This window comes from Zea mays, chromosome 4 (assembly GCF_902167145.1).
Source record: "Zea mays cultivar B73 chromosome 4, Zm-B73-REFERENCE-NAM-5.0, whole genome shotgun sequence".
NCBI lineage: Eukaryota > Viridiplantae > Streptophyta > Magnoliopsida > Poales > Poaceae > Zea > Zea mays.
In genome coordinates, this window is record NC_050099.1 from 82,152,265 (window position 1) to 82,176,448 (window position 24,184).

At 42.0% G+C, this 24,184-nt stretch overlaps 1 protein-coding gene and 1 long non-coding RNA gene across 3 annotated transcripts; one reads left to right on the plus strand and one right to left on the minus strand.

Annotated features, from left to right (window-relative positions):
- The first annotated feature begins 4,176 nt into the window (after nucleotides 1-4,176).
- On the plus strand, nucleotides 4,177-7,398 carry LOC103653442 (uncharacterized). Of its 2 annotated transcripts, XR_002268741.2 has the most exons (6): nucleotides 4,177-4,517; nucleotides 5,079-5,179; nucleotides 6,007-6,074; nucleotides 6,162-6,202; nucleotides 6,286-6,383; nucleotides 6,561-7,398. It is a non-coding gene; the product is annotated as an uncharacterized lncRNA (long non-coding RNA). The 2 variants fall into 2 exon arrangements; XR_002268740.1 differs by having other exon boundaries at nucleotides 6,286-7,333.
- Nucleotides 7,399-18,624: 11,226 nt separating this feature from the next.
- On the minus strand, nucleotides 18,625-23,848 carry LOC100281617 (uncharacterized). Its single transcript, NM_001154536.1, has 10 exons — nucleotides 23,436-23,848; nucleotides 23,234-23,353; nucleotides 22,255-22,689; nucleotides 21,657-21,747; nucleotides 20,859-21,091; nucleotides 20,602-20,766; nucleotides 20,158-20,232; nucleotides 19,937-20,068; nucleotides 19,032-19,088; nucleotides 18,625-18,903 (listed from the first exon to the last, which is right to left on the minus strand). The coding sequence occupies exons 1-10, from the start codon at nucleotides 23,658-23,660 to the stop codon at nucleotides 18,700-18,702; spliced, it is 1,737 nt and encodes a 578-aa protein (NP_001148008.1). The 5' UTR covers nucleotides 23,661-23,848; the 3' UTR covers nucleotides 18,625-18,699.
- Nucleotides 23,849-24,184: the final 336 nt, after the last annotated feature.

Here is a 24,184-nt window from a genome sequence, read left to right on the forward strand (position 1 = left end):
TTGATGAAACTTATGCACCCGTAGCTAGGCTCGAGTCAATTCGTATATTACTTGCCTATGATACTTACCATGGCTTTAAGCTCTATCAAATGGACGTGAAAAGTGCCTTCCTCAATGGACCTATCAAGGAAGAGGTCTATGTTGAGCAACCTTCCGGCTTTGAAGATAGTGATTATCCTAACCATGTTTACAAACTCTCAAAGGCGCTTTATGGGCTCAAGAAAGCCCCAAGAGCATGGTATGAATGCCTACGAGACTTCCTTATCACTGATGGATTCAAAGTTGGTAAAGCCGATCCTATCTCTTTACTAAAACTGTTGCAAAAGACTTGTTTGTATGCCAAATTTATGTTGATGATATTATATTTGGGTCTACTAACAAGTCAACTTGTGAAGAGTTTAGTAGGATCATGATACAAAAATTCGAGATGTCTATGATGGGGGAGTTGAAGTATTTCCTAGGATTTCAAATCAAGCAACTCCAAGATGGCACCTTCGTCAGCCAAACCAAGTACATTCAAGACATACTTAATAAGTTTGGAATGAAGGATGACAAACCCATCAAGACACCCATGGGAACTAATGGGCATCTCGACCTCGACACAGGAGGTAAGTCCGTAGATCAAAAGGTATACAGGTCGATGATAGGATCTTTACTCTATTTATGTGCATCTCGACCGGATATTATGCTCTCTGTATGCTTGTGTACAAGGTTCCAGGCAGATCCTAAGGAAGTTCACCTTAGGGCCGTGAAGAGAATCATGAGGTATTTAGTTTACACTCCTAAGTTTGGGCTTTAGTACCCCCAAGGGATCCACTTTTGATTTAATAGGATATTCCGATGCCGATTGGGCAGGGTGTAAAATTGATAGGAAGAGCACATCAGGGACTTTCAGTTTCTGGGGAGATCCCTGGTGTCATGGGCTTCAAAGAAACAAAACTTCGTAGCTCTTTCCACCGCCGAAGCCGAGTACATTGCTGCAGGCCATTGTTGTGTGCAATTACTTTGGATGAGGCAAACCCTCAGGGACTATGGCTACAAATTGAGCAAAGTCCCTCTCCTATGTGATAATGAGAGTGCAATCCGCATGGCGGATAATCCCGTTGAACACAGCCGCACTAATCACATAGATATTCGGTATCACTTTCTGAGGGATCACCAACAAAAGGGCGATATCAAAATAGCTTATGTAAACACCAAGAATCAATTAGCCGATATCTTTTCCAAGCCACTAGATGATAAAACCTTTAGCAAACTTAGGAATGAGCTAAATATACTTGATTCTCGGAATTTTGATTGAAACATTGCACGCATAGCTCATTTATATACCTTTGATCATGTCTCTTTAATTTTGGTACAAATGCATATTTCTTATTATTCTTGTACCAAAGCTACGACTAATGTGTTTTCAAGTATATTTTTATACTAAGTCGTAGATTGAAAGGGAAATGGAGTCAAAGAACAAGGCTTCCACTCCACAACTCTGACGGTATCATCTACCCTTTGTCGTTGTTCCTCCACTCTCAAATTGGTATAATATTTCACTCATATTTCTTTATCAATGGGGGAGAAAATAAGAGAGGGCTCTCAACGTCTTCGTTTTTGGCGATTAATGCCAAAGGGGGAGAAAATATTAAGCCCAAAGCAAAAGGACCGCACCACCATCAAATTTCAAAAAATTTTGAAATGAAGTTTTAATTGGTATGTTTCAATTGGTATCTAATTTACAATTAATCCTTAAATTGGCATCCTTAAAAATCATCTTTAATTTGGTATCTATTTCAAAACCCTCTTGAAAGCTAAGAGGAGAATTTCATTCAGGAGGAGTTATATTTAGTCAAAGGAAAAGCATTTGAAACAGGGGGAGAAATTTCAAATCTTGAAAATGCTTCTTGCAATCTTATTCATATACCTTTGACTATTTGCAAAAAGACTTTTAAAAGATTTTCCATTCCAAAAGGATTTGCAAAAAACAAAACAAGTGGTGCAAATATGGTCCAAAATGTTAAATAAAAGAAAAAGCAATCCATTCATATATATTGAGGTTTCCAAATGGTTTAACTCCAAGTAACCTATGCATATTCTAAATGCAAACTAGTTACATTTCTGCACTTATTATTTGCTTTGGTTTGTGTTGGCATCAATCACCAAAAAGGGGGAGATTGAAAGGGAAATAGGGTTAACCTTTTCCCATAATTAATTTTGGTGGTTGATTGTCAACACAAACACATGGACTAACTAGTTTGTCTAGAACTCATATATTACAGGTGCATAAGGTTCAACACAATCCAATTAAATATTCAAGTTAGGGACTCATTTGAAACGAAGCTAAAGGACTTGAGTGTGCTAAAGAATGGCGCACTAGATTGTCCGGTGTGCCACCGGACAGTGTCCGGTGCACCAGGGCTGTACAGGTGTCAACCAGCCACTCTCGGAAAAATGAAGGCGCGCTCCGCTATAATTCGTCGGACTGTCCGGTGTGCCATCATACTGTCCGGTGAGTCAGGGGGCAACGACTATCCAGCGCCAACGGTCGACTGCAAAAGTATCTACTATGTGAACAGTGTCGCGATACAAGTCAGAGTCGCGAAGTCAGAGGGCACCGGACTGTCCGGTATGGCACCGGACTGTCCGGTGCCACAAGAAGACAAAGCCCCAACGGTCGACTTCGCTCCGAACCCTAACGGTTGGGTGACATGGCGGCGCACTGGACAGCGCACAATACTTGTCCAGTGGCGCACCGGACTGTCCGGTGCGCCCATCGCCAGCAGCCTCCCCAACGGCTATGGAAGTGGTTGGGGGCCATAAATACCCCCAACCACCTCATTCATATCCATCCAAGCATTCCAAACATTGCATTCAATACAACATCAAAAGACTCCACTCCAAGACACATCAAATAGATTGGATGCTCTCCAAAGCCTCCAAATCAACTCAATTCCATTAGGGACTTGAGAGAGGGTTTTCTTGTGTTCTTTGTTGCTCTTGTTGCTTGGCTTGGCCTTTTTCTTTTCCATTCTTATTCTCAAGTGCTTTGTAAGCGAGGCAAGAGACACCAAGTGTGTCGTGGTCCTTGCGGCGTCTTAGTGACCCGTGAGATTAAGGAAGAAGGCTCACTCAGTCTAAGTGACCGTTTGAGAGAGGGAAAGGGCTGAAATAGACCCGGTTTTTGTGACCTCCTCAACGAGGACTAGGTTCCTTGGAACCGAACCTCGGTAAAACAAATCACCGTGTTCACTCGCCTTATTTCTTTGTTGATTTGTTTTCCCTTTTTTCCGACTTGAATTTAACTCTAACGCTAACCCCGACTTAAAGTGTGTGTTTAAAGTTATAAATTTTTGGTTTCACCTATTCACCCCCCTCTAGACGACTTTCAGCGTCGATGTGCGGCCCCATGCCGTCCCCGACCCGCGCCTCCGTGGTCTCTCTCCCGGCCACCGGCGCAGTTCTGCCGTGTCGCGCCAGTGAGCGAGCCGGTGGTCGACGCACACTCGCTCGACGTCCTGCTCTTCGCCCTAAAAAAATCTGCCCGCGCCTGGGAGGAGCGGGTGCTGGACGCCGATAAATACGCCATCATGCACTGTGGTGTCCGCGTCAGCCGCCTTCGCGACTGCCGCCTTTCCATCCTTCGTGCGTACGCTCGCCTCCGCGCCGCAAGCAGATTGCATCTTCCACGCATCAGCCGCCCCAGCATCGTTGCATATCCTCGCGTCGCCAGATGTCTCCATGCCATCCGCGACACCGGCCATCTTTGCGCCATCTGGGACATCGGTGGAGGCGGTGGCAGCTACAACCCGAGGTATAAATTTCTAGCACCCCTCTCTCTTGCTAATTTACGACTGGATCTGGATTAATCGGACTGATTGGTTGGCCTTTGGTTTGGTAATTTCAGGAAGTTCTTCATTGGACGGCTCCCGCGGGACACCACAAATGGTAGGTTGATCCATTTTTCCGTTTGTGCTGGTAGTGTTCCATGCTTGTACTTATTTCTACGGACTGGAAGAGAGATCGCGATTATGTTGTACAATTTACCAAGTTTTTTGGGTTGGGGGACGAGGGTTGAGGTTGGGACATGGGGTGGGGCTTGGTGTGGTGGACGGTATATTATTATTGACTTAATTTTTTGATGTATGTCTTTTTTCACTGCGGTTTTGTAGAGGTACTACACGATGCCCGGCCGCCGCCTCGCTGTGATGCTCTCCCGATCTCCACGTCTCGTAGGGGACGACCCGAGGCTGTCGATCGACGTGCCGACTTCATCATTGAAACCCTTGTATGAACTTTACCACTATTAGGTTGCAGATGAATTTATCAAGGTGGACATTGGCGGTGTGAATAAGCACCTATAAGGCTATCCAACACGCGATAGGTGGGCACAACAGCTTATCAATGGGCACCAGACGACCGTGACGACTATCTAGGAGGGAGCAGGGGAAGACAATGGCAACGATTTGCTAGAGATGCAGGCATCTGACCCTGAGGCGTACAATGACAAGGTCATCAGAGCGCTCTGTGTGGTGAGTTATTTTGTTCTAAAAATTGTATTGTAACTTGCAGGAATTAGAGATGGTACAACCAGTTTCGCATATTGTATAGTAGAAGAAACATAGTAATCTTAACTACTTGTTGAAAATAGCAACGAACTTTGGTGGATTTCATAGTTAGTAGGATTTACGGAATTACTTTGCGTAGACTATTTGTTCACTTGTTTGGGTAGTAGTATCATGGCTAGATCATTATCACGGAGGCAGGCATGTGCTCAAGACTAGAATCATGACCAAATTTTTGAGCTGGAGATATGAGGCCTTGTTTTAGTCAATTGTTTAGTGAATGGACAGAAGATGCCTGACGATGACATGACATAACATTATATCACAACCATTGTTTAAGGTAAATCAAAAGAGAATTAAAACGACATATATGGCAAGTGTGCATAGTTGTATACATCGCACATCCATGACTGCGATGTGTGGTATAGTACTCCAACGGTGCGAAAACAAATGCCCAAAGTTATTTAGAATAATTTTGAATTTTCCCATAGCGAATTTGCCTTAGTTGCATGCCCAATATTTTTTCAGTGAGCTATATGCACCTTTGAACGCGGTGCTCCTCCTGGAGCTTCATCACAAGGCTGGTGGTGATGTCTGTGTCTGCTACAGCTGCTAAGGGCAGCCGATAGGTGAGCTCATTAAGCTTTCACTAAGATCTGTTTACATGTACATTCAACATATTTTTGTGTCCTATTTTATTTCATAATAGATGGAGGCATTTAAATACATTCATGAACTTAGATTCTCTGGTTTGGAAATTGGTGTGAATCTAGAGTAGTGAATGCACACAGTTTGATAGATTACTAAAAAGTTCTTCAAAATTTCGCCAAACAATGCTCTACTGTTTGGAAAATCTGGGTCTGATAGATAACTGCATACAACCAACAGTTTTCCAAAATTTGATGGTGGTATTTTAATTCATTAGGCTGGTGCCTGTAGGGAGCTTTACAATTAGCTGCGTGTAACAAGGTTCTTAGATAACTGTAGGATGTCGACCACATATCCTGTGATGTTCCTTTTAGTGCATACCAAGGCCATAAGTATTTTTGTTCTCTTTAGTCAGTTAGTGACACAAAAAGTGGTACCATAAAATTTATCTCATAGTATTAAATGTCTCGCTGCAAGGTCTTCAAACTTTTAGCCCTCAATGTTCTTTCTATGCTATTTTATTTCTCACAACTAAAAATTTATTTTGGAACATTGTTGTTAGTGCATTTTCTTATCTTGTCAATGTGTACTTCCATCTTGTATTAGTTTGCTTTAATTTTTACATTAACCAGAACACATGCTCTGGTTCTGGTTTCCTCTTTTTATGCTACATGCTTGGTTAGTTTGCGCAGCGAGAAATATTATGTAATACTGATTGTCGAGTTTTTTTCTGTTTCAAAAAATTTAGTACTTGCATTCATAGTAACATTTGATGCATTAATGTATACATTTTTATTTTCATATATAGCCTTTTGATCATCTCGGCATGTTATAGAAGAAGAAATGCTTCTAGCTGTAAAGGAAAGGAAGGCAAAGGTAATGCTAAAGTAGTGATATTGTAATTTGCGAGATACCGAGGTGATATTGATGTCAATTATAACATTGTGTTGTTCATTTTCATAGATCATCTTATGGAATAATTTGTGTGCCGTCGCAACGCATAGGTATTTGAATCTCACAGTAATCTCAAAGCCTCTTATCCACATAAGTTTTGAATCTTACATTGATCATCTTACTATGTGGACAGTTATGGTGATATGCCTGTTCACAATCTTCTGTGGAGGGAGTGTGCAAAGTCCTCATGTGACGTTTCCACATGGTTGGCATGGATTCCTTTTGGTCCAGGTACCACATCATTGTTGCTTCCTTCTGTGTGATGCTTGTCCTATGTATATGCTTTATTTTTGTACTTGAACTTAATAGTCTTCAGTCTTCACTTGGTAGTTGTAGTTTATGTTTTAGGTGAGAATGCTTGTTGAAGAACTCTACATTGTTAAAATTGACCAATATGTTGATTATTAGAACCTTGATATGAAGCCAGAGGCCTTGATGTTGGACCAAGATTAGTCCAAAGGTTATCTGGTTTTGGGGACCATCGATCTGCAGACATTGTGGCAAGAGTTCAGGTATGGCAAATTCAAACAAGAAGCAACACAAAAAAATTTAGAGGTGAGAGACTGTTATTTTTTTATGATGTTGTTTTGCTATGGAGCTAAACTGGCAATATGTTCTTGACAGACCCATGATAGATTAGCTTGTATTGTTGAGATGGAGCAAGAGAATGCAAGTTTGAATGGCTTTGTGCCACTTGATGTACATGAGAGATTGGGTAGGCGCTATACTAATTATTTACCATATTTAAATCAGTCTTCTTAACCCCGAAAACTACAGAATATCTTATTAGCCATAACTGTCATTCATATAATCATATCCTTTTTCAGTGTCATGTCTTAACTTTCCACTTTGAGATAAAGAGCATTGTTGGGTCTATGCTTCGTCGCCGAAGGTCCTCAAAAACAGGATTTAACAGTATTTCTAGAGTATAATGTGTGAACAGGTATCTTCGGATCCAAGTCGGCGTCACGGCAGACCAGAGTAATACGAAGGTTGATACAACGCCGAAGGTGTACGCAGGAAAGCTTCGGCGCGACAACAAAAAGTGAAACCGACTTAAAGATGAAAAGGCTATTTAGACCTCGGCAGATTACTATAGAATTATTACCAAGTGTAAAGGGCATGAATGTAATTTTGTATGGGTTGTGTCCCGTGCCTATAAATAGATGAACAGTACCCTCGCACTGTTCACGCGGACTTGGCATTCGCTTTTTGCGTCACACTTGTACTTTCATATCCTTTCAATCGGAGGTACACCTGTAATTCAATAATATTTTTGTTCATGTTTGATGAGTAATATATAATTATTTATGTTATCTTTTATATCCTTTACATTTTATCCTACGTCGTTATTTAATGAACTTATGAAGGTAAAATCCTTCGTAACCTTCGTCCGAAGATCATTATATCCTTAGGGAAATAATGCTTCGAAGGACGAAGGATTTTGACGTTTAACATTTTGTGTTGCCTTGTTCTTAATTCATAGCATTTGAGAACAAGCCTCCAACATTGGCGCCCACCTCCGGTGAACTCACTTCCACTTTTTGAGCTGATGGCTTCGTTCAACGACCAAGCTGGCGCTACTTCGGACTCGAAGCTGGTGCTCCCGATCACAGGTGGCTCGTCCTCAGAGCCAGCTAACAAGAAACAAAAGAAGGAAGCACAGAGAAGGGTACAGCATGTTGGGGTGCAAGGACCCTTCATCAAGTCAAGATGGTCTCACATTCCTATTACCTTCTCCCAAGAGGACCTTCAGCTCAAAGATTACCCGCACAACGATGCCATGGTTATCTCTTGTGTTATCAAAGGATTTCTGGTCCACAATGTCTTGGTTGATATAGGCAGTGCAGCTGACATCATATTTGCTAAGGCCTTCAGACAAATGCAAGAGCCAGAAGATAAGATTCATGATGCTACACATCCTCTCTGTGGCTTCGGAGGAAGGCAGATTGTGGCATTGGGCAAGATCACCATGTCAGTGACCTTCGGGTTCATCAACAACACTAGAACTGAGCAAGTTGTGTTTGACATTGTTGACATGGAATACCCTTACAATGCAATTATTGGTCGTGGTACCCTCAATGCCTTCGAAGCAATCCTTCATCCTGCCTATCTCTGCATGAAGATACCTTCGGATCAGGGGCCCATTGCTATCCATGGAAGTCAGGAAGCTGCAAGAAGGGCCGAAGGCAATTGGACTGACTCAAAAGCAATCCATAGCATAGATGGAGCTGAAGCTTGTGAACAGTACAAATTCAGAAGGGAGAAAGCAGCTTCAGCAGATCAGCCGAAGCCTATGCTCTTATGTGAGGACATAGCAGAGCAGAAGGTGCTGTTAGGCTCTCAATTATCCGAAGAGCAGGAGAAAACCTTGGTAAGGTTTTTGTTCAATAACAAAGATGTTTTTGCATGGTCAGCCAATGATCTCTGTGGAGTTAATAGAGATGTTATTGAGCACTCGCTCAATGTCGATCCATCCTTTAGACCCAGAAAGCAAAGGCTTCGGAAAATGTCAGATGATAAGGCCGAAGGTGCTCGCAACAAAGTCAAAAGACTCCTCAGTGCAGGAGTTATCAGAGAAGTGAAGTACCCAGAATGGCTAGCTAACACTGTTATGGTAAAAAAGGCCAATGGCAAGTGGCGAATGTGCATCGATTTTACAGATCTTAACAAGGCTTGTCCGAAGGATGAATTCCCATTACCAAGGATAGACTCTTTAGTTGATGCAGCAGCTTCTTCAGAGCTCATGAGTCTGTTAGACTGTTATTCAGGCTACCACCAAATTTGGATGAAAAAGGAAGATGAGCCGAAGACTAGCTTCATAACTCCAAGTGGCACATATTGCTATCTTCGGATGCCTGAAGGGCTCAAAAACGCTGGAGGAAGTTTCAGCCGAATGACTGCGAAGGTTCTCCAATCTCAAATAGGCAGAAATGTGCTAACTTATGTTGATGACATCATTGTAAAAAGCACGAAGCAGGAGAATCATATTGCTGACCTGCAGGAGACCTTCGCCAGTTTCAGGCAAGCTGGCTTAAAGTTAAATCCAGAAAAATGCGTCTTCGAAGTGAAGAAGGGGAAATTTCTTGGATGCTTGGTTTCAACAAAGGGAATTGAAGCTAATCCAAGTAAAATTGAAGCTATACTTCGGATGGAGCCACCAACTACAAAGAAGGGGGCTCAAAGATTGACAGGAAGATTGGCATCTCTCAATAGATTCATATCTAGATCAGCAGAGAGAAACTTACCATTCTTCGAAGTGCTGAAGTCAGCCGAAGTCTTTCAATGGGGACCAATCCAGCAGAAGGCTTTCGAAGAGCTGAAACAGTATTTGATAGATCTAACAACATTGACTCCACCAATGCCAGGGGCTCCTTTATTGTTATATGTGGCAGCTTCGCACTCAGCGGTAAGTGCGGCGCTTGTCCAGGAGAAGATTGATGGTCAACTTAAGAGGCAGGCCCCAATATATTTTGTTTCCGAGGTTCTTAGTTTATCAAAGAAAAATTATACAGAGTTGGAGAAGGTACTGTATGCTGTCTTGATGGCCTCCAGGAAGCTTCGGCACTATTTCCAAGCTTACAACATAATTGTTCCTTCTTCACAACCTCTGAAGGATATTATGAGGAACCGAGAAGCTACTGGAAGGATTGAAAAATGGGCTGCAGAGCTCAATGAATTTTGTATTGAATATGTTCATAGATCTTCGATTCAGTCCCAGGCGTTGGCAGACTTCATTGCTGACTGGACGCCAGGGGCTCAGGAGGAGGAAACGAATAAAGACAACGAAGCCTGGACAGTGTTTTGTGATGGATCTTGGGGAACCTTCGGAGCAGGAGCGGCTGCTGTGTTAGTTTCACCTTCCAAAATCAAAACTTGTTATGCGGCTAAGCTTGATTTTAGTTGCACAAATAACATTGCTGAGTACGAAGCATTGGTTCTAGGCCTTCGGAAGTTAAAAGCAATGGGAATCAGAAGGGCCATACTTAAAACTGATTCCCAGGTTGTTTCGGGTCATATTGACAAGAGTTGCAAGGCTAAGGATCCGAAGCTTGAAAAATATCTGGATATGATTCGAAGAATTGAAGCCTCCTTCGAAGGGTTTTCTGTCAAAAATATCCCTCGAGGACAAAATGAGCATGCTGATTTGCTAGCTAAGTCAGCAGCACAGGGGCTGCCTTTACCTTCGGATGTGTTCTTCGAAACAATAAAAGCACCTTCGGTGGAACTTCTTGAAAGAGCAGTCCTTAATATATCTCCTGTTTTTAGCGAAGATTGGAGAACTGAGATCATCTCTTACCTTCAGGGTAAATTCCTTTCAGATGACGAAGCCTATAACAAGAGGATAGAGGCAAGAGCTCGTCCATATGTCATAATAGAAGGGGAGTTGTACAAACATGGAGTTTGTGCTCCGCTACTCAAATGTTTATCTAGAGCCGAAGGTATAGAGTTAATGAAAGAAATACATGCAGGCTTGTGTGGATCTCACATCGGATCTAGGCCGTTACTTGGAAAAATTTTCCGCCAAGGATTTTATTGGCCGAAGGCAGCTTCGGATGCAGCAGAATTGGTTCAAAAGTGCGAAGGTTGTCAGAAATGTGCAAAAGATCAAAAACAGCCTTCGTCTTTAACACAGCTCATACAACCCACTTGGCCATTGCAAAGGTGGGGCCTTGACTTGTTAGGTCCGTTACCACCGGCCCAAGGAAACCTGAGATATGTCATAGTAGCTGTGGAATATTTTTCTAAATGGATTGAGGCGAAGCCTTTGGCCACAGTAACTTCGGCCACCGTCCAAAAGTTTTTCTGGCAGAATATTGTTTGTCGCTTCGGCGTGCCAAAGGCTATAACTGTGGATAATGGGACACAGTTTGACTCCGAAGCTTTCAGGGATTTCTGTGACCAAATTGGTACGAAGATCCATTTTGCATCAGTTAGGCACCCGGAGTCAAATGGACTCGTTGAAAGAGCCAACGGCATTATAATGACAGGAATAATGAAGTTAATCTTCAACCAACCCAGGGGAAAATGGCCAGATCAGTTAACCAAAGTGGTGTGGGGCCACAACACAACAACATCAAGGTCTACAGGTTTTACTCCATTTAAGTTGTTATTCGGTGACGAAGCAATAACTCCGGAGGAAGCTAAAGCCGGACCAATAAGGATATTAGCTTCGGCAGAATCAGATTCCGAAGCTACTTATTCTATAGAAAAAGATGCTTTAGAAGGGATCAGACTGCAAGCTGTGGAGAATATCAATAAATATCAAGCCGAAACAGTCAAATGGCGGGACAGAAAGGTTCGGCTAAAAAATATTGAGCCAGGGCACTTGGTGCTTCGGAGAGTGGCCAATCCAGAAACAGTGGGCAAATTGCAGTTGAAATGGGACGGACCTTTCTTAGTAGCATCTTCGTCAAGACCCGGTTCGTACAGATTGAAGGATATGGACGGCAATAACATTCCTAGGTCTTGGAATGCGGATGAGCTTCGGTGATATTATGTATAACTTGATGTAATTTTTCATATTTTTTTTTATTTTTTCTTTCATGGCACCCTTTTCCTTTCCAAAGGGGGAGAAAGGTTTTTAATGGGGCCAGCATATGTAATTTCCTTTTTTAGTTCTATAAGAGCAAAATCCCCCAAGGAATGTAAATGTAAAAGCTGAGAACGCACCATCGAGTGCCAAAAGTAAAGGCGAAGAAGCTCCAAAGTCGTTCCTAAGGGAATGCAGAGCTTACAGCGAAAAGTCAACGCTGATTCCGCCAAAAGTAAAGGCGAAGAAGCTCCAAAGTCGTTCCTAAGGGAATGCAGAGTTTACAGCGAAAAGTTAACGCTGATTCCGTCAAAAGTAAAGGCGAAGAAGCTCCAAAGTCGTTCCTAAGGGAATGCAGAGCTGAGGTGTGATTGTTTTTTAAGAAAATAGTGGCTATGAATATGGCTTCGGATACGTGTTTGGCCATTCATTTGCACATCACATTACATCATAGCATTTGCATTCATAAACATTCATCTAGGCATCTGTAGGATAATCATCTTCATGACATAAATGGTTGTTTCGGCAAAAAGAAGAAAAGGAAGAGGAAGAAAGAGCTTCGTGTACAAAAAGGAAAGCTTTGCGGCGTACGAAAAGAAGGGAAGGTGTTTTTTCGCCTTCGGCTCAAAAGAAAATTTCGTCCACATCAAAGCATTTCTCATACATCAATGGAAGGATAAGGATATATAACAAGGTATGAACAGGAGTTATCTCAAAAGTTTTAGTTATAAAAATTATCTCAAAAGTTCCTCAAGTACTGTCTACAGTCTACTATCTAATCTCCAAGGAGCTTCGGCTTCGGCGTCATTTTTGAGCTTCGGCTTCGGCTTCGTCATCCTATAAAATTAAGGTCGTTTTAAGTCAAAATCAAGTTTACAGGAAGAAGTAAGCACAAGGTATGGTTCCTTACTGGTTCAAGATGGCTACGAGCTTCGGCTCCAGCCTTTTCTCGCCCACCTTTTGTCCATATCATTTTTACAAATCTATTCGAGATACTCCGGGCGAGATCAGGAATATCATCCAGGATTGATGGTGATAAGGTGAAATTTGGCCTATTGACAATCTTTGCATGATCGCAGCCAGCCTTCAGGAAAGCTGCAGCAGTGCCTCGAGAAGCCACCCAGGCACAGAAGTCACCATGCCCAGCTATGACTTCGTCGAGCTCGTCAATCTCCCCCTCAATATGTTCGAAGGTTTTCGGTAGATCTTCAGCTGAGGGGGTGAATTTTTCACTGCTGGCTCCAACTGAGTAAAAAATCTTTCTTAATCGTTGAATGCATTTATTGCTAAATTCCAAGCATTTTTCTTGAAGACTTGTCAGTAGTTTTCTCAAATCTGAATTTTGTTGAGCTTCGGCTTCAAGTTTTGCAGTAAGCTCTAGCTTTTCTCGCTCGAACTGTTCAGACTGGCGGAGAAGCTTCGTGTTCAGTTCTGTTATTTTTACTTCAGCTTCCGCCAACGAACCTTCGGCTGCCTGGAGCTCAAAGTTCTTCTTCTCAATAACATCCGATTGTTCCTTTATTCTGTTTTCCAGATTTTCAATTATAACTTCGTGCTTCTTATCTTCAAAATCTTGCTGCATTTGCAAGGCTTTGCTCAACAACATACTCTGTACAAGAACAACCTTCGTCAGGCATGTTTCCATTATTAGAAACAATAAGAGTTAAGGTAAAAATACTTCACCTTGAAGTTGGAGTAAAATAAACTACCGACGATATGTTGTCGTCGGTAGCGGCTGATGTCTGTTTCTAGCTTCGGAAAGCCGATACTCTTGGACAGAGTACTGATAACTTTGGCTCCTATTTGATCTCGAATACAATCCAAATTTTCATCATCAACGCCTCCGAAGAGGAGTGCCCCAGGTTTGTATCCACAGGATTTAGCATACTCTCTAAGCTCTTCTACTTCAGCTTTTGATAGTTGTTCTCCAACTAAATTCTGGAATATGAAGGCTTCGTTTTCTGAAGCTTCATCAGTGATTTCTTTTCCTTTCCCCAACGCTGCGGTCACGGTCTCTTCGGCGGCGGTCGTAGTCTCTTCTGCAGCCATGTCTAGCAGTATTTGGTCAATGTGTTCAATTGTGCTCTCCAGGTTCAAATCTTCAGCTGAGGCAGCTTCAGCAGCTGCTGCCTCCGAAGGTGCAATTTCAATATCTGTCCCCTCTGCAGCCGATGGTATTTTCTGGGCTGAAGCTCTTGGCGGCGTCTTGTCGATCACCTCTGTCACGGTAATAATTCTTTGTTTCTTCGCCTTGATTGTTTTCTTCGATTTTTCGGGCTCCTTGTCCTTCTGAAAAAACTTTGTCAGTTGAGGGCCCAGTGGACTTAGCTTCGCAGGTAAGGATTCGGTCATTACCTTCAGAATTTCCTCAACGACAGCAGCAGAAGGTGATGCGGGGGTTTCTTCTGCTTCGGACATTTGTTGCTTCGGAGAAAAAGCTTTCTTCTTCTTCGGAATTTTCTTTTTTAATGGTTCTTTTTCTTCATTCATGGCCTCAGTTATCCTTTTTCTTTTTTGGCCCCCAGCACCCTTGTTCAGATTTTCATAATCAGGGTAATCAAAGCCCAAGGCGTCCAACACTCGATTTAGCCTTCGCTTCGGATGGGTGCCGAAGGCTGCGGTCATCAATTGATCTTCTTTTTTGGAATAATTGCCAAGTATTTCATTACACATTGCTTCAATCGTATCTAGCCACTCTTGGCAAGGTGCTTTAAAGTACTTCTCAAACTTGAAATAGTAAGGTAAACGTACGAGTTCACCTTCTTTCTTTTCCCCCTGTAGCTTCGGCATTTCCCATTCTTTCAAACTGGGAAAAACTTTGAATGCTAAAAACTCTTGAACCAGGTCCCTTGTGCTGATATGCTCTGCAATAATTCTGAATTCACTCATTGCTTGTTGTGTTGGACCTTCGGGTGTCATGTTGCAGCGAGGTCGGGTTTCTCCGAAGATTAATTCTAGCGGGCTTTGTACAAGCTTTTCCTTGTCGTCATCAACCTTGACATAGAACCACTCTGATTTCCAGCCTGCTGCCCACTTGCTTCGGTAGCTAATTACAGGAAACTTTGTAGTTTTCCGATAGGCGAAGTTATAGCAACCAAAATTATCGTGCAATCCATCTTTTCTAGCCTTTGTTTGATAATGCAACTCGTGAACCCGGCAGAAGCTGTCCGCAAATGGTTCCACTGCTTGGCTTCGGAGTGCCCAGATATAAACAATAAGCCTAACGATAGCGTTAGGGGTCAGCTGATGAAAATAGATACCGAACCTATTTAGCACCTCTGCAATGATCCCATGTAGGGGGAACCTTAATCCAGCCTTTAAAAAGCTCTTGAAAATAACAATTTCATCTTTCTCCGGTTTTGGGGTAGTCTCTTCTCCCCCGAAGCGCAAAAGCTTCTTCTGATTTTCAGTAAAAAAGCCCGATTTTACCATCTTGGACAGATCAGCCTTCGAAACAGTAGATTTCCCGAAGTCCAAGTGGCTCGGCTTGCTTGGCATGGCAATGCGATAATCATCTTCGGAATCAGTTTCCTCAATATCTTCTTCCTCTGCTTCAGCGTTTGCTTGTTCTGCTTGTTCTGCATCATCATGAGGGATCTTTTCCGAAATCACTAGCCCCGATCGTTGCATGGCTTCGGAGATAGGGAGAGTCTCCGAAGCTTCAGTTTCCTCCCCCTCGCGCTCAACCCTGGCGGTAGAGCGGACTCTGGCCATTTAAATATGAACTTGTGAAACTTTAATATTTTCTTCCTCCGAAGCAGGTTTCAAACTGGAGCTTCGTTCGATTTCGACAGACAAGCTTCGGCGATGGTTGAAAATTTTGGTAGGAAAACAGTGCAAATAGCAATGAATGCTGTGGTAACTTCACACCTACTCGTCTGTTTATATAGTGCTGCAGGTAAGAAGGCGAAGCGCCAGAATTTTTACACCAGGCGGACACCCGCTTGCGCTCGCTGCGCGGTGGACCGCAGGGACAAACAATAAACTCTGCAACGTGGGACCGCTACGTGCTGGGAAATTTAATCGTTTCTCGGCAACGAGCTCAGGGAAGGTGTTTTTTGGACCTTCGGCTTCCCGAAGCTTAAGAGACTTTTTTCACGGATCAAGCTCGTTACGAAAAACGATCTAGCACCGCGAAAGGGGCTACTGTTGGGTCTATGCTTCGTCGCCGAAGGTCCTCAAAAACAGGATTTAACAGTATTTCTAGAGTATAATGTGTGAACAGGTATCTTCGGATCCAAGTCGGCGTCACGGCAGACCAGAGTAATACGAAGGTTGATACAACGCCGAAGGTGTACGCAGGAAAGCTTCGGCGCGACAACAAAAAGTGAAACCGACTTAAAGATGAAAAGGCTATTTAGACCTCGGCAGATTACTATAGAATTATTACCAAGTGTAAAGGGCATGAATGTAATTTTGTATGGGTTGTGTCCCGTGCCTATAAATAGATGAACAGTACCCTCGCACTGTTCACGCGGACTTGGCATTCGCTTTTTGCGTCACACTTGTACTTTCATATCCTTTCAATCGGAGGTACACCTGTAATTCAATAATATTTTTGTTCATGTTTGATGAGTAATATATAATTATTTATGTTATCTTTTATATCCTTTACATTTTATCCTACGTCGTTATTTAATGAACTTATGAAGGTAAAATCCTTCGTAACCTTCGTCCGAAGATCATTATATCCTTAGGGAAATAATGCTTCGAAGGACGAAGGATTTTGACGTTTAACATTTTGTGTTGCCTTGTTCTTAATTCATAGCATTTGAGAACAAGCCTCCAACAAGCATGATTGTCTACTATATTTTGTTGCCTCAATCAAATAGATAAGAAGCTTTATGCATATGGTAGACCAATAGCGCCCATTACTTGTTTCTTTCTTAGATAATTCTTGTGAACATTTGGATTATCTCTAGAAATAAATCAAGAGACGACCCTCGAGTATCTACTCCTATTAAGAGGCAAAGGAGGATGTACACAGGGCGAGGTCGTGCCCCGCCACCGTTCGTATATAGATGTCTACATGGTACTGATGATTGCAATGTAGTGGTGAAATAACTAGATTAAAATAATGAAATTTATGTATGGCTATGTCTGCTTGGTACTGATGATTGCAATGTGTGGTGAAATAGCTAGATTAAAACAATGAAATTTATATGTGGCTAGGATCACAAATGGATTACGAAATCTTTTCTCAGAACAGTATAACACATATTTGTACATAAATTATTATAAGATGTTAAAAACAATATTTTGTTTTTCTTGTGTTCACTTTCCAAGATAAGTTCAATAAACCTAACAAAAATACTATATCTTGTCATTCTTTGGCTAGCGAGAAATCTGAAATATAAGATGACTAATTGCATAACTATTTAGAACCCACGCGAGTGCTTCCCCAGCGGATGCGTGCGTGCCCGCACCGGCGGTGGCTCCCTCCTCTGTGGCCGCTGTGACAGGGGAGGACCCTGCAGCGGCGAGAAACACACTTGTAGGTGTACTAAAACAATTCAGAACAAACAACCTTCAATCTCTGGTTAATGAAAAGCACATAAAGTAGAAATAAAAAATATAACTTTTAGTGGAGAAATTTGCTATTTTGCCACTCTCAATTTTGGCTGCCTGTTATTATGCCATCCCGTGTCTATGACTGGTGGGACCGTCTGTGTCTATGATTTGTGGGTCCGATGGCATACTGGCGAAGCCCACAAATGATAATGGCAAAATTGCCAATGGCTCCTTTTAGTGAATTGTGCTCATTTAGCCTCTGTAGCCATGAACACAGTCACTAGGTACAAATCTAGGTTCTAAATGCAGGATATTCGATAGGAATCACAATTTCAGAGGGCAACTTCTATTAATTTCATTCGAAACCTAGACTCTAACAAGAGAGGTATTTAATATGTTCAAAATACTTCATTGTAAATCATGTTTTCTGAGGAAGCATTGTATGATGTTTGTAAATATATATTTGGTTATTATTAGACTTGCTTTCTGTTGTTTGAACCTAAACAGTTCTTCTGTCTTCTCTTACAATGTTGATTCGTGCATGCTTTTTCAGTTTACTGATCTCAGACTTAGGGGGTGTTTGTTTGAGATTATAATCCACCTAGATTATATAATCTAACAACTTTTGAACTAAAAGTTAGTTCAAAAATTATTGGATTATATAATCTAGGCGGATTATAATCCCAAACAAACACCCCCTTAAAATAGCTTGGTCGGTCAACTCATCGGTGTCTGATCTGCAATGCAGATTCATGCATCCTTTTTTTTATTGACGCTTGAAAGCAAAATGCATATCCTAATTTTGGTTGATGAATCTATGGAATATTCAGCAATCCAAGCTGACTCAAGGTCACTTGCAACGTTACTTCTGATTTGAAATATTCAGGTTTCTTTATAAAAAGAGAATGCTTTTAACATCTCAATTATATCATTTTTAGATCACATGAGACTATCTTCAATCATACTGTACAAGAACGAAAGATTGTTCTCATTCTTAACTACTGCAGGCAAAGCGACTTCCAGATAGAGAAGCAATGGTTTCACATATTCCTCAAGGGTCCTTTTTCTGAAGGTTCTTTGATTGGGGAGATGCAACAAGTAAGCATGACACTAGATAGATCTAATGTTTAGTATGCTAACTGAAGTATTAAAGCTTTATCTCTGAAATGGATGTCCATCACTAAGGTAACTTGTTGATATAGAATATCATCTCAAGAGATATATGTTTGTGCGTTGTTACAAAATTAATATGATAAAATACATTGATATACCAAAATTATTGTATTTTATTATATTAATTCCGTAGCAATGCACAGTTATATACCTACTATCAAATGAAGAACACTTCCCATTCATCAGATAGTAATATATGAAATGAACAACACTCTTCAACATATTTCGACGACAGAAACCAGGGCGAAATTTTTATTTGTGCACACACATTGGGTGCGTGCAGGCAGCTTTTTATTAAACACGTCTGCGTTATTACTCACACACATTTATTCACATCCGGAATACACCGTATCTTGTGTCTTCCGGAACCGGCTTGGCCGAAGCGGAGAGGCAGAGGCTCAGAACCCGCCTGGTGTCAGCAGGGTCGATGACCCCGTCGTCCCATAGCCTAGCAGTGGAGTAGTACGGGCTTCCTTCTCTGTCGTAAGCCTCCACGACTTTGGCTTTGAAGGCTTCTTCCTCGTCCTTGCTCCACTGTATTGTATAACAAAAAAAAAGAGGTTCGAATTCGTCATGTAAAAGGAAGTCGTTTTGACATTCAAACCTTCAACGAGTCACGCTGTTTAGTGTTTTCTGAAACACGGAATTAATGATCCATATACCTCCACTCCTTGTCTCCTTTTGTTGTTCTTTTCTATTTGAGCGAGAACTCCAGCTGCCTGAAAAGGTTCATGGGAAGGAACAAGTGTTGTTTGATACTGCTTTGCAGTGTTTTGAGAATTCCATAGAAGTGAAAATATATAGAGGGATTAACAGCTTAGTTTTGCATGAGGTTACATGCTAGCAATTGCTCCCTCCGTTCTAATTCTAAATTAGAAGTACACATGGTCTTTGCTATGTATATAGACATAGAGTAGTATCTAGGTGTATTGCAAAAGGCTAGTTTGGAAACTCAAATCTCCTCCGGGGATTGGAGGGGGTTTGATTTTCCAAATTAGCCCATAATTTAGAACGGGGACTAGAATGCAATACACGAAACAGAACCTCCAGGAAATCTACAACTTTCAGCATCACAACGCAAATATATTTGCCTCTTCTAGGTATATTGCTTTTACTATGTAAGTATGTATGTAGACAGTGTGTGTATCTAAGTGCACAGCAAAAACTTTTTTTTCTTGAAAGCGCAGGATAACTGCGCGATAATATATTAAAGAAGAGGAACAGTTACAAAAACAAACCGGGGCACAACAAAAACTATATATCAAAAAATGCCTAAAACGTCTTATAATTGGAATCTGAGTTTAATGCACCTTATCCCATTTTTTCTTAAAGCCTATGAACTGATAACATATCTTCAAATACTATGATAGTACTGAAAAACAGCAAATGCCAGTCTTCCATGCATCAAAATATTGGTAATGAGATCCCAATTACATTTATGGACATTCTTTTTTTTATGAAAATATTTATAGACATTCTCTGCCAGGCAATGATAATATGGTTACTTCTAAATTAGTTAAGTCAGTCTAGTTGCTGCAACAGCAATAACAAGTGTGAGGGCTCTTACCTGGATGCCACCCATAACAGATATCCTAGCAGTTGGCCAAAGAAATAAAAAGTTTGGGCTATATGCACGTCCGCACATTCCATAATTCCCAGCCCCAAAACTTCCACCAACAATTATTGTAATTTTAGGAACCTGTGTTCACATGCCCTATATATTATTGCCAGGTTCCATTGGTGAAAGGTTTGTTGTACAAGTCATCAAAGGGTCTAGAAAGGGTTGACCTTAGCACAGGAAACTGCCATGACCATCTTTGCTCCAGCTTTGGCAATTCCACTAGCTTCAGACTTTGATCCGACCTACAGCAGTCAGCAGATAAATCAACAATGAACATGATACTGTCCTTCAAAAGTTTAAACATCTCATAGAGTCATACTTGATAAGGTAACTAATTTGCATGTTAAGTTTTAGCATCCCAAGTCCCAACCATACTGTACAAAATCTTGCAGTCTATCACTCTAAACTATGTAATACTATATTCTGCACTCTTAAAGGTACCTTTCAGTGAACATAGTACCTTTGCATCATCAATAAGTCTATGTAGATAATAATTTTGATTTGCCCTAAAAATGTCAATACAATAATAGGTCTGTCTACTATGTGTATAGTGGGATATGAAAGGAAAGAGCTCAAAAGAAGTAATTTGAAGAGTAAATGAAATACCATACCATGAACCCAGTAATGTTTTGAAGGAAAATCAAAGGAATATGCCGCTGAGCGCACAATTCAATGAAGTGGGAGCCCTTCAACGCTGACTCTGTAAACAAAATGCCATTGTTTCCAATAATTCCAACTGGTTGCCCACATATCCTTGCAAAACCAGTCACTAGTGTCTGCATAAATTTAAAGGAAAACAAATTGAGTTGCACAATGCATAAGACGCAAAATGCAAATGACAGCTGAGTGTCCAAAACAAAATCCTTACTGTTCCATACAATTTTTTGAACTCATCAAATTCACTTCCATCAACAATACGGGCTATTATTGAACGAATGTCGAAGGACTGTTTCACATCAGCTGGTGCAATGGAGCGAAGTTCCTCTACATCGTACAATGGCTCTTGGTAACCACAAGCAGAACTCTGAATATTTGTTCCTTTAGCAGCTAAGTGCAGGTTCTTCACAATGTTTCGCCCCAACTCAAGTCCATGAATTTCATCTACATCAATTAACATTATGGGAGTTGTCTAAAATATGAAAACAGCATCAATTTAAATGTAACTAAAACATAATAATACATAAGATGAGCACCTAAGGTAAAACAAAGAGACTGAAAATGCATGGTCACATAAATTGGGGAAAAAAGTTGAAAGGAAAAAGGGTGATTGTAACAGGTCAAGTTGGCCCTGGCCACTATAAAAGCCAATGCATCAATTTCGTCACCAAACATATCAGAGAAAGCAAGAAGATAGAACAAAACATGAAATGATCATGCAGTAATATAAATAAGAACTTGAAACATGCCCCAAGATAGTTTCCTAAAAACAAACAGAATTGTCCATATAATTATGCATCATTTGATAATATATTTGTTAATAGAATGAGAATGACAATAGAAAAAAACATTAACAGGACAGTGACACAACAGAGAGAAAGAAAAGGACAAAAGATTGCATTTTATAACTTCATTAGAAGCATATAGAATATAAGGTTTTAAAGAATGTCAAATATCCAAGAGGGAAGTAATCGAGTCATACACTGCAGTAAGTGCTGTTAAACTATACCTTGTGCAAAATGATCTGAGACTCCTGATACCTTGCAATGTACTGATGCTCCACCAAGGTCCTCAGCAGATATCTCCTCTCCTGTAGCAGCCTACAAAAAATGCACCTTTAGACTTTAAGGCATGACTAGTCATATGCCCGTGCATTGCTACGGTTTATATATATGATATAGGATAATTTTTGTTTTAATAAAATACACATGTATGTTTTTTATTGATTAGGTGAGTGTGAATATAGAGCCAACAACCAAGGTTGAAACACTCACTTATACATAATTTCACCTTATTTTTTACATAAACTCTCCTATTATAGTAGTAGAGAAGAGATTATAGGAGTACGAGTTGATTCTAAAAAAATGTATGGGTTTTTTAAAAAAATATTGACGCGAGACGACCGTTGAAACTGGTGATTTAATACAGTAGAGACTATTATAGTAGTAGAGAAGAGATTATACGAGTGCGGGTTGATTCTAAAGAAATGTAGGGGTTTTTTTAAACAATATTGACGCGGGACGACCGGTGCTTTAATATATTAGAGATTTAGACACCAAAATTTTATCATTTAGAAAATAAACAAAATGGTTCCAGAATATTCTGACCTTTACAAGTGGTGGACCCGCTAGAAATATAGTCCCATTTCCCTTAACTATTACACTCTCATCCGCCATTGCAGGAATATATGCCCCACCAGCAGTGCAAGAACCCAAGACTACTGCAATCTGAGGGATACCATCTGAAGACATCTTAGCTTGATTGTAGAATATCCGGCCAAAATTATCACGGTCAGGGAAAACGTCAGCCTGCCTGGGGAGATTAGCACCTCCGCTGTCAACGAGATATATGCAAGGCAGTTTGCACTCCGAAGCTATTTCCTGTGCTCGCAGATGCTTCTTGACAGTAAGAGGATAGTATGTGCCACCCTTAGTGGTTGGGTCATTGGCCACAAACATACATAACCGTCCATGAACAGGTCCTATGCCAGTTATTATACCTGCTGATGGTAATGCTTCATCATAAACATCTGAGCCTGCAAGCTGTACATAAGAACTTAACATCAGCGGTTGCAGTCTAGAACAAGAAGTACAGTAACGAAAACAAGTTTATATTCTAGGCCATGCTCTTAGATACTGACATTACCCCCCTGGCCCCCCACTGGTAGAACTTGGAAGACACTGGGCGTCTCAGTAGCTCATGTCCAAGTCCAAGCACCAACTATTGACATGCGGGCCTAGTATATCTATTTTGAGGCCGATACAGTATTCATGAGGAGTTGAGGACTGGACAGGGTTGTGGTGCCACAATAGCACAGTTTGGGCTTTGGAGTCACAAAAAGGGCGATATACCATGCATCGTGGAGGAGCATTGCTATGCTACCCTAGATTGCAATTGTTTGCTGAAAAGGAGTGAATAGCAGCCGATACAAACAATATGAAGAAATTTAAGCCTCTTGCTCTCCCCTGATCCCCAATTCATAGCATTACGGGCTAGGCCAATCATACAGGCAATAGAGTTCACTTCACAATGCGGCCAGATCAACGCAAGGAAGACGAGGGTCCGAGCGGGAGCGGCGAGCGAAACCTGCGAGAGCTCGAGGAAGGACGCGCCGGGGTCGAGCAGTCGGTCGATGCGGTCCCGCGGGAGCAGCTTCCCCCGCGCCGCGTTCCGCCTCACCGCCTCGGCGCCTCCCCCGCGCAGCACCTGCACAAGAGAGGGCACACTCCCAGTCTTCAATCAGGGGACACAGAGCACGCTCGAGGAAGTGTGGGGCCAGCACCGGCACCTGGGAGACGCGGGCGCGCAGGTCGGAGAGCAACCCGCCGACGGCGGCCGTGTTGCGCTGGTACGCGTCGGAGCCCCTTTCGAGGGTGTCCGGGAGCACGGAGGCCGAGGCGGGCGCTGCTCTCTCGTGGACCGCCGACGCCGTCGCCGCTGCCGAGGAGGAGCGGTACGCGACGGCCGGGGATAGCAGTAGCTGTCGCCTCGCCGCGGCGAGTCGGCTGAGCATGGCTCGGCTCGTGGGTAGGTTCCGCGATTTCGTGGGGGGTCGGAGTTTTCAGGTTCGGTGGCGCTACTGCTGTAGTGCTGCTGGAGCTGGGCTGCAGTGTCTTCCCATTCCCAGCCCCGGTGCTGCCCTCGCCGCGAAGCTCGTGCACGCAAGTCGGTGCGGATAATGATCTGATGACTAGACGCCGCGCTGGGGCACACGACGTCACCACCAGACATGGGCAAAAGCTATTATTATCATGGATCTGTATCAATTTATCATAACCGGATGTGGTGTTGGCAGAGCATGGGAGCAGGCGGCACACAGCACGATGCGTGGGAACGACGGTAGGGGTAGGGCAGTACAAAATGCTCTCCTCGACTTGAATGAATCGGGTCGTTTGAATTTTTCTCGACCTTACCTGTTATTATAGCTCGATTAGTTAATAAACCAGTTCGATTTATTAAACAGCCACGTCACAAGTTAAATGATCTATCACGTTTTAGCAAAATAAAACTATATATATATCATTTACATAACAATTA

Excerpts from the sequence above, each read along its gene's own strand:
- LOC100281617 (NM_001154536.1), bottom strand. The coding sequence starts at position 23,660 with ATGCTCAGCCGACTCGCCGCGGCGAGGCGACAGCTACTGCTATCCCCG. Across the intron at positions 23,354-23,435 it reads TGCGCGCCCGCGTCTCCCAG|GTGCTGCGCGGGGGAGGCGC; the intron begins GTGCCGGTGCTG and ends TCTCTTGTGCAG. Across the intron at positions 20,767-20,858 it reads TCAAAAAATTGTATGGAACA|ACACTAGTGACTGGTTTTGC; the intron begins GTAAGGATTTTG and ends AAATTTATGCAG.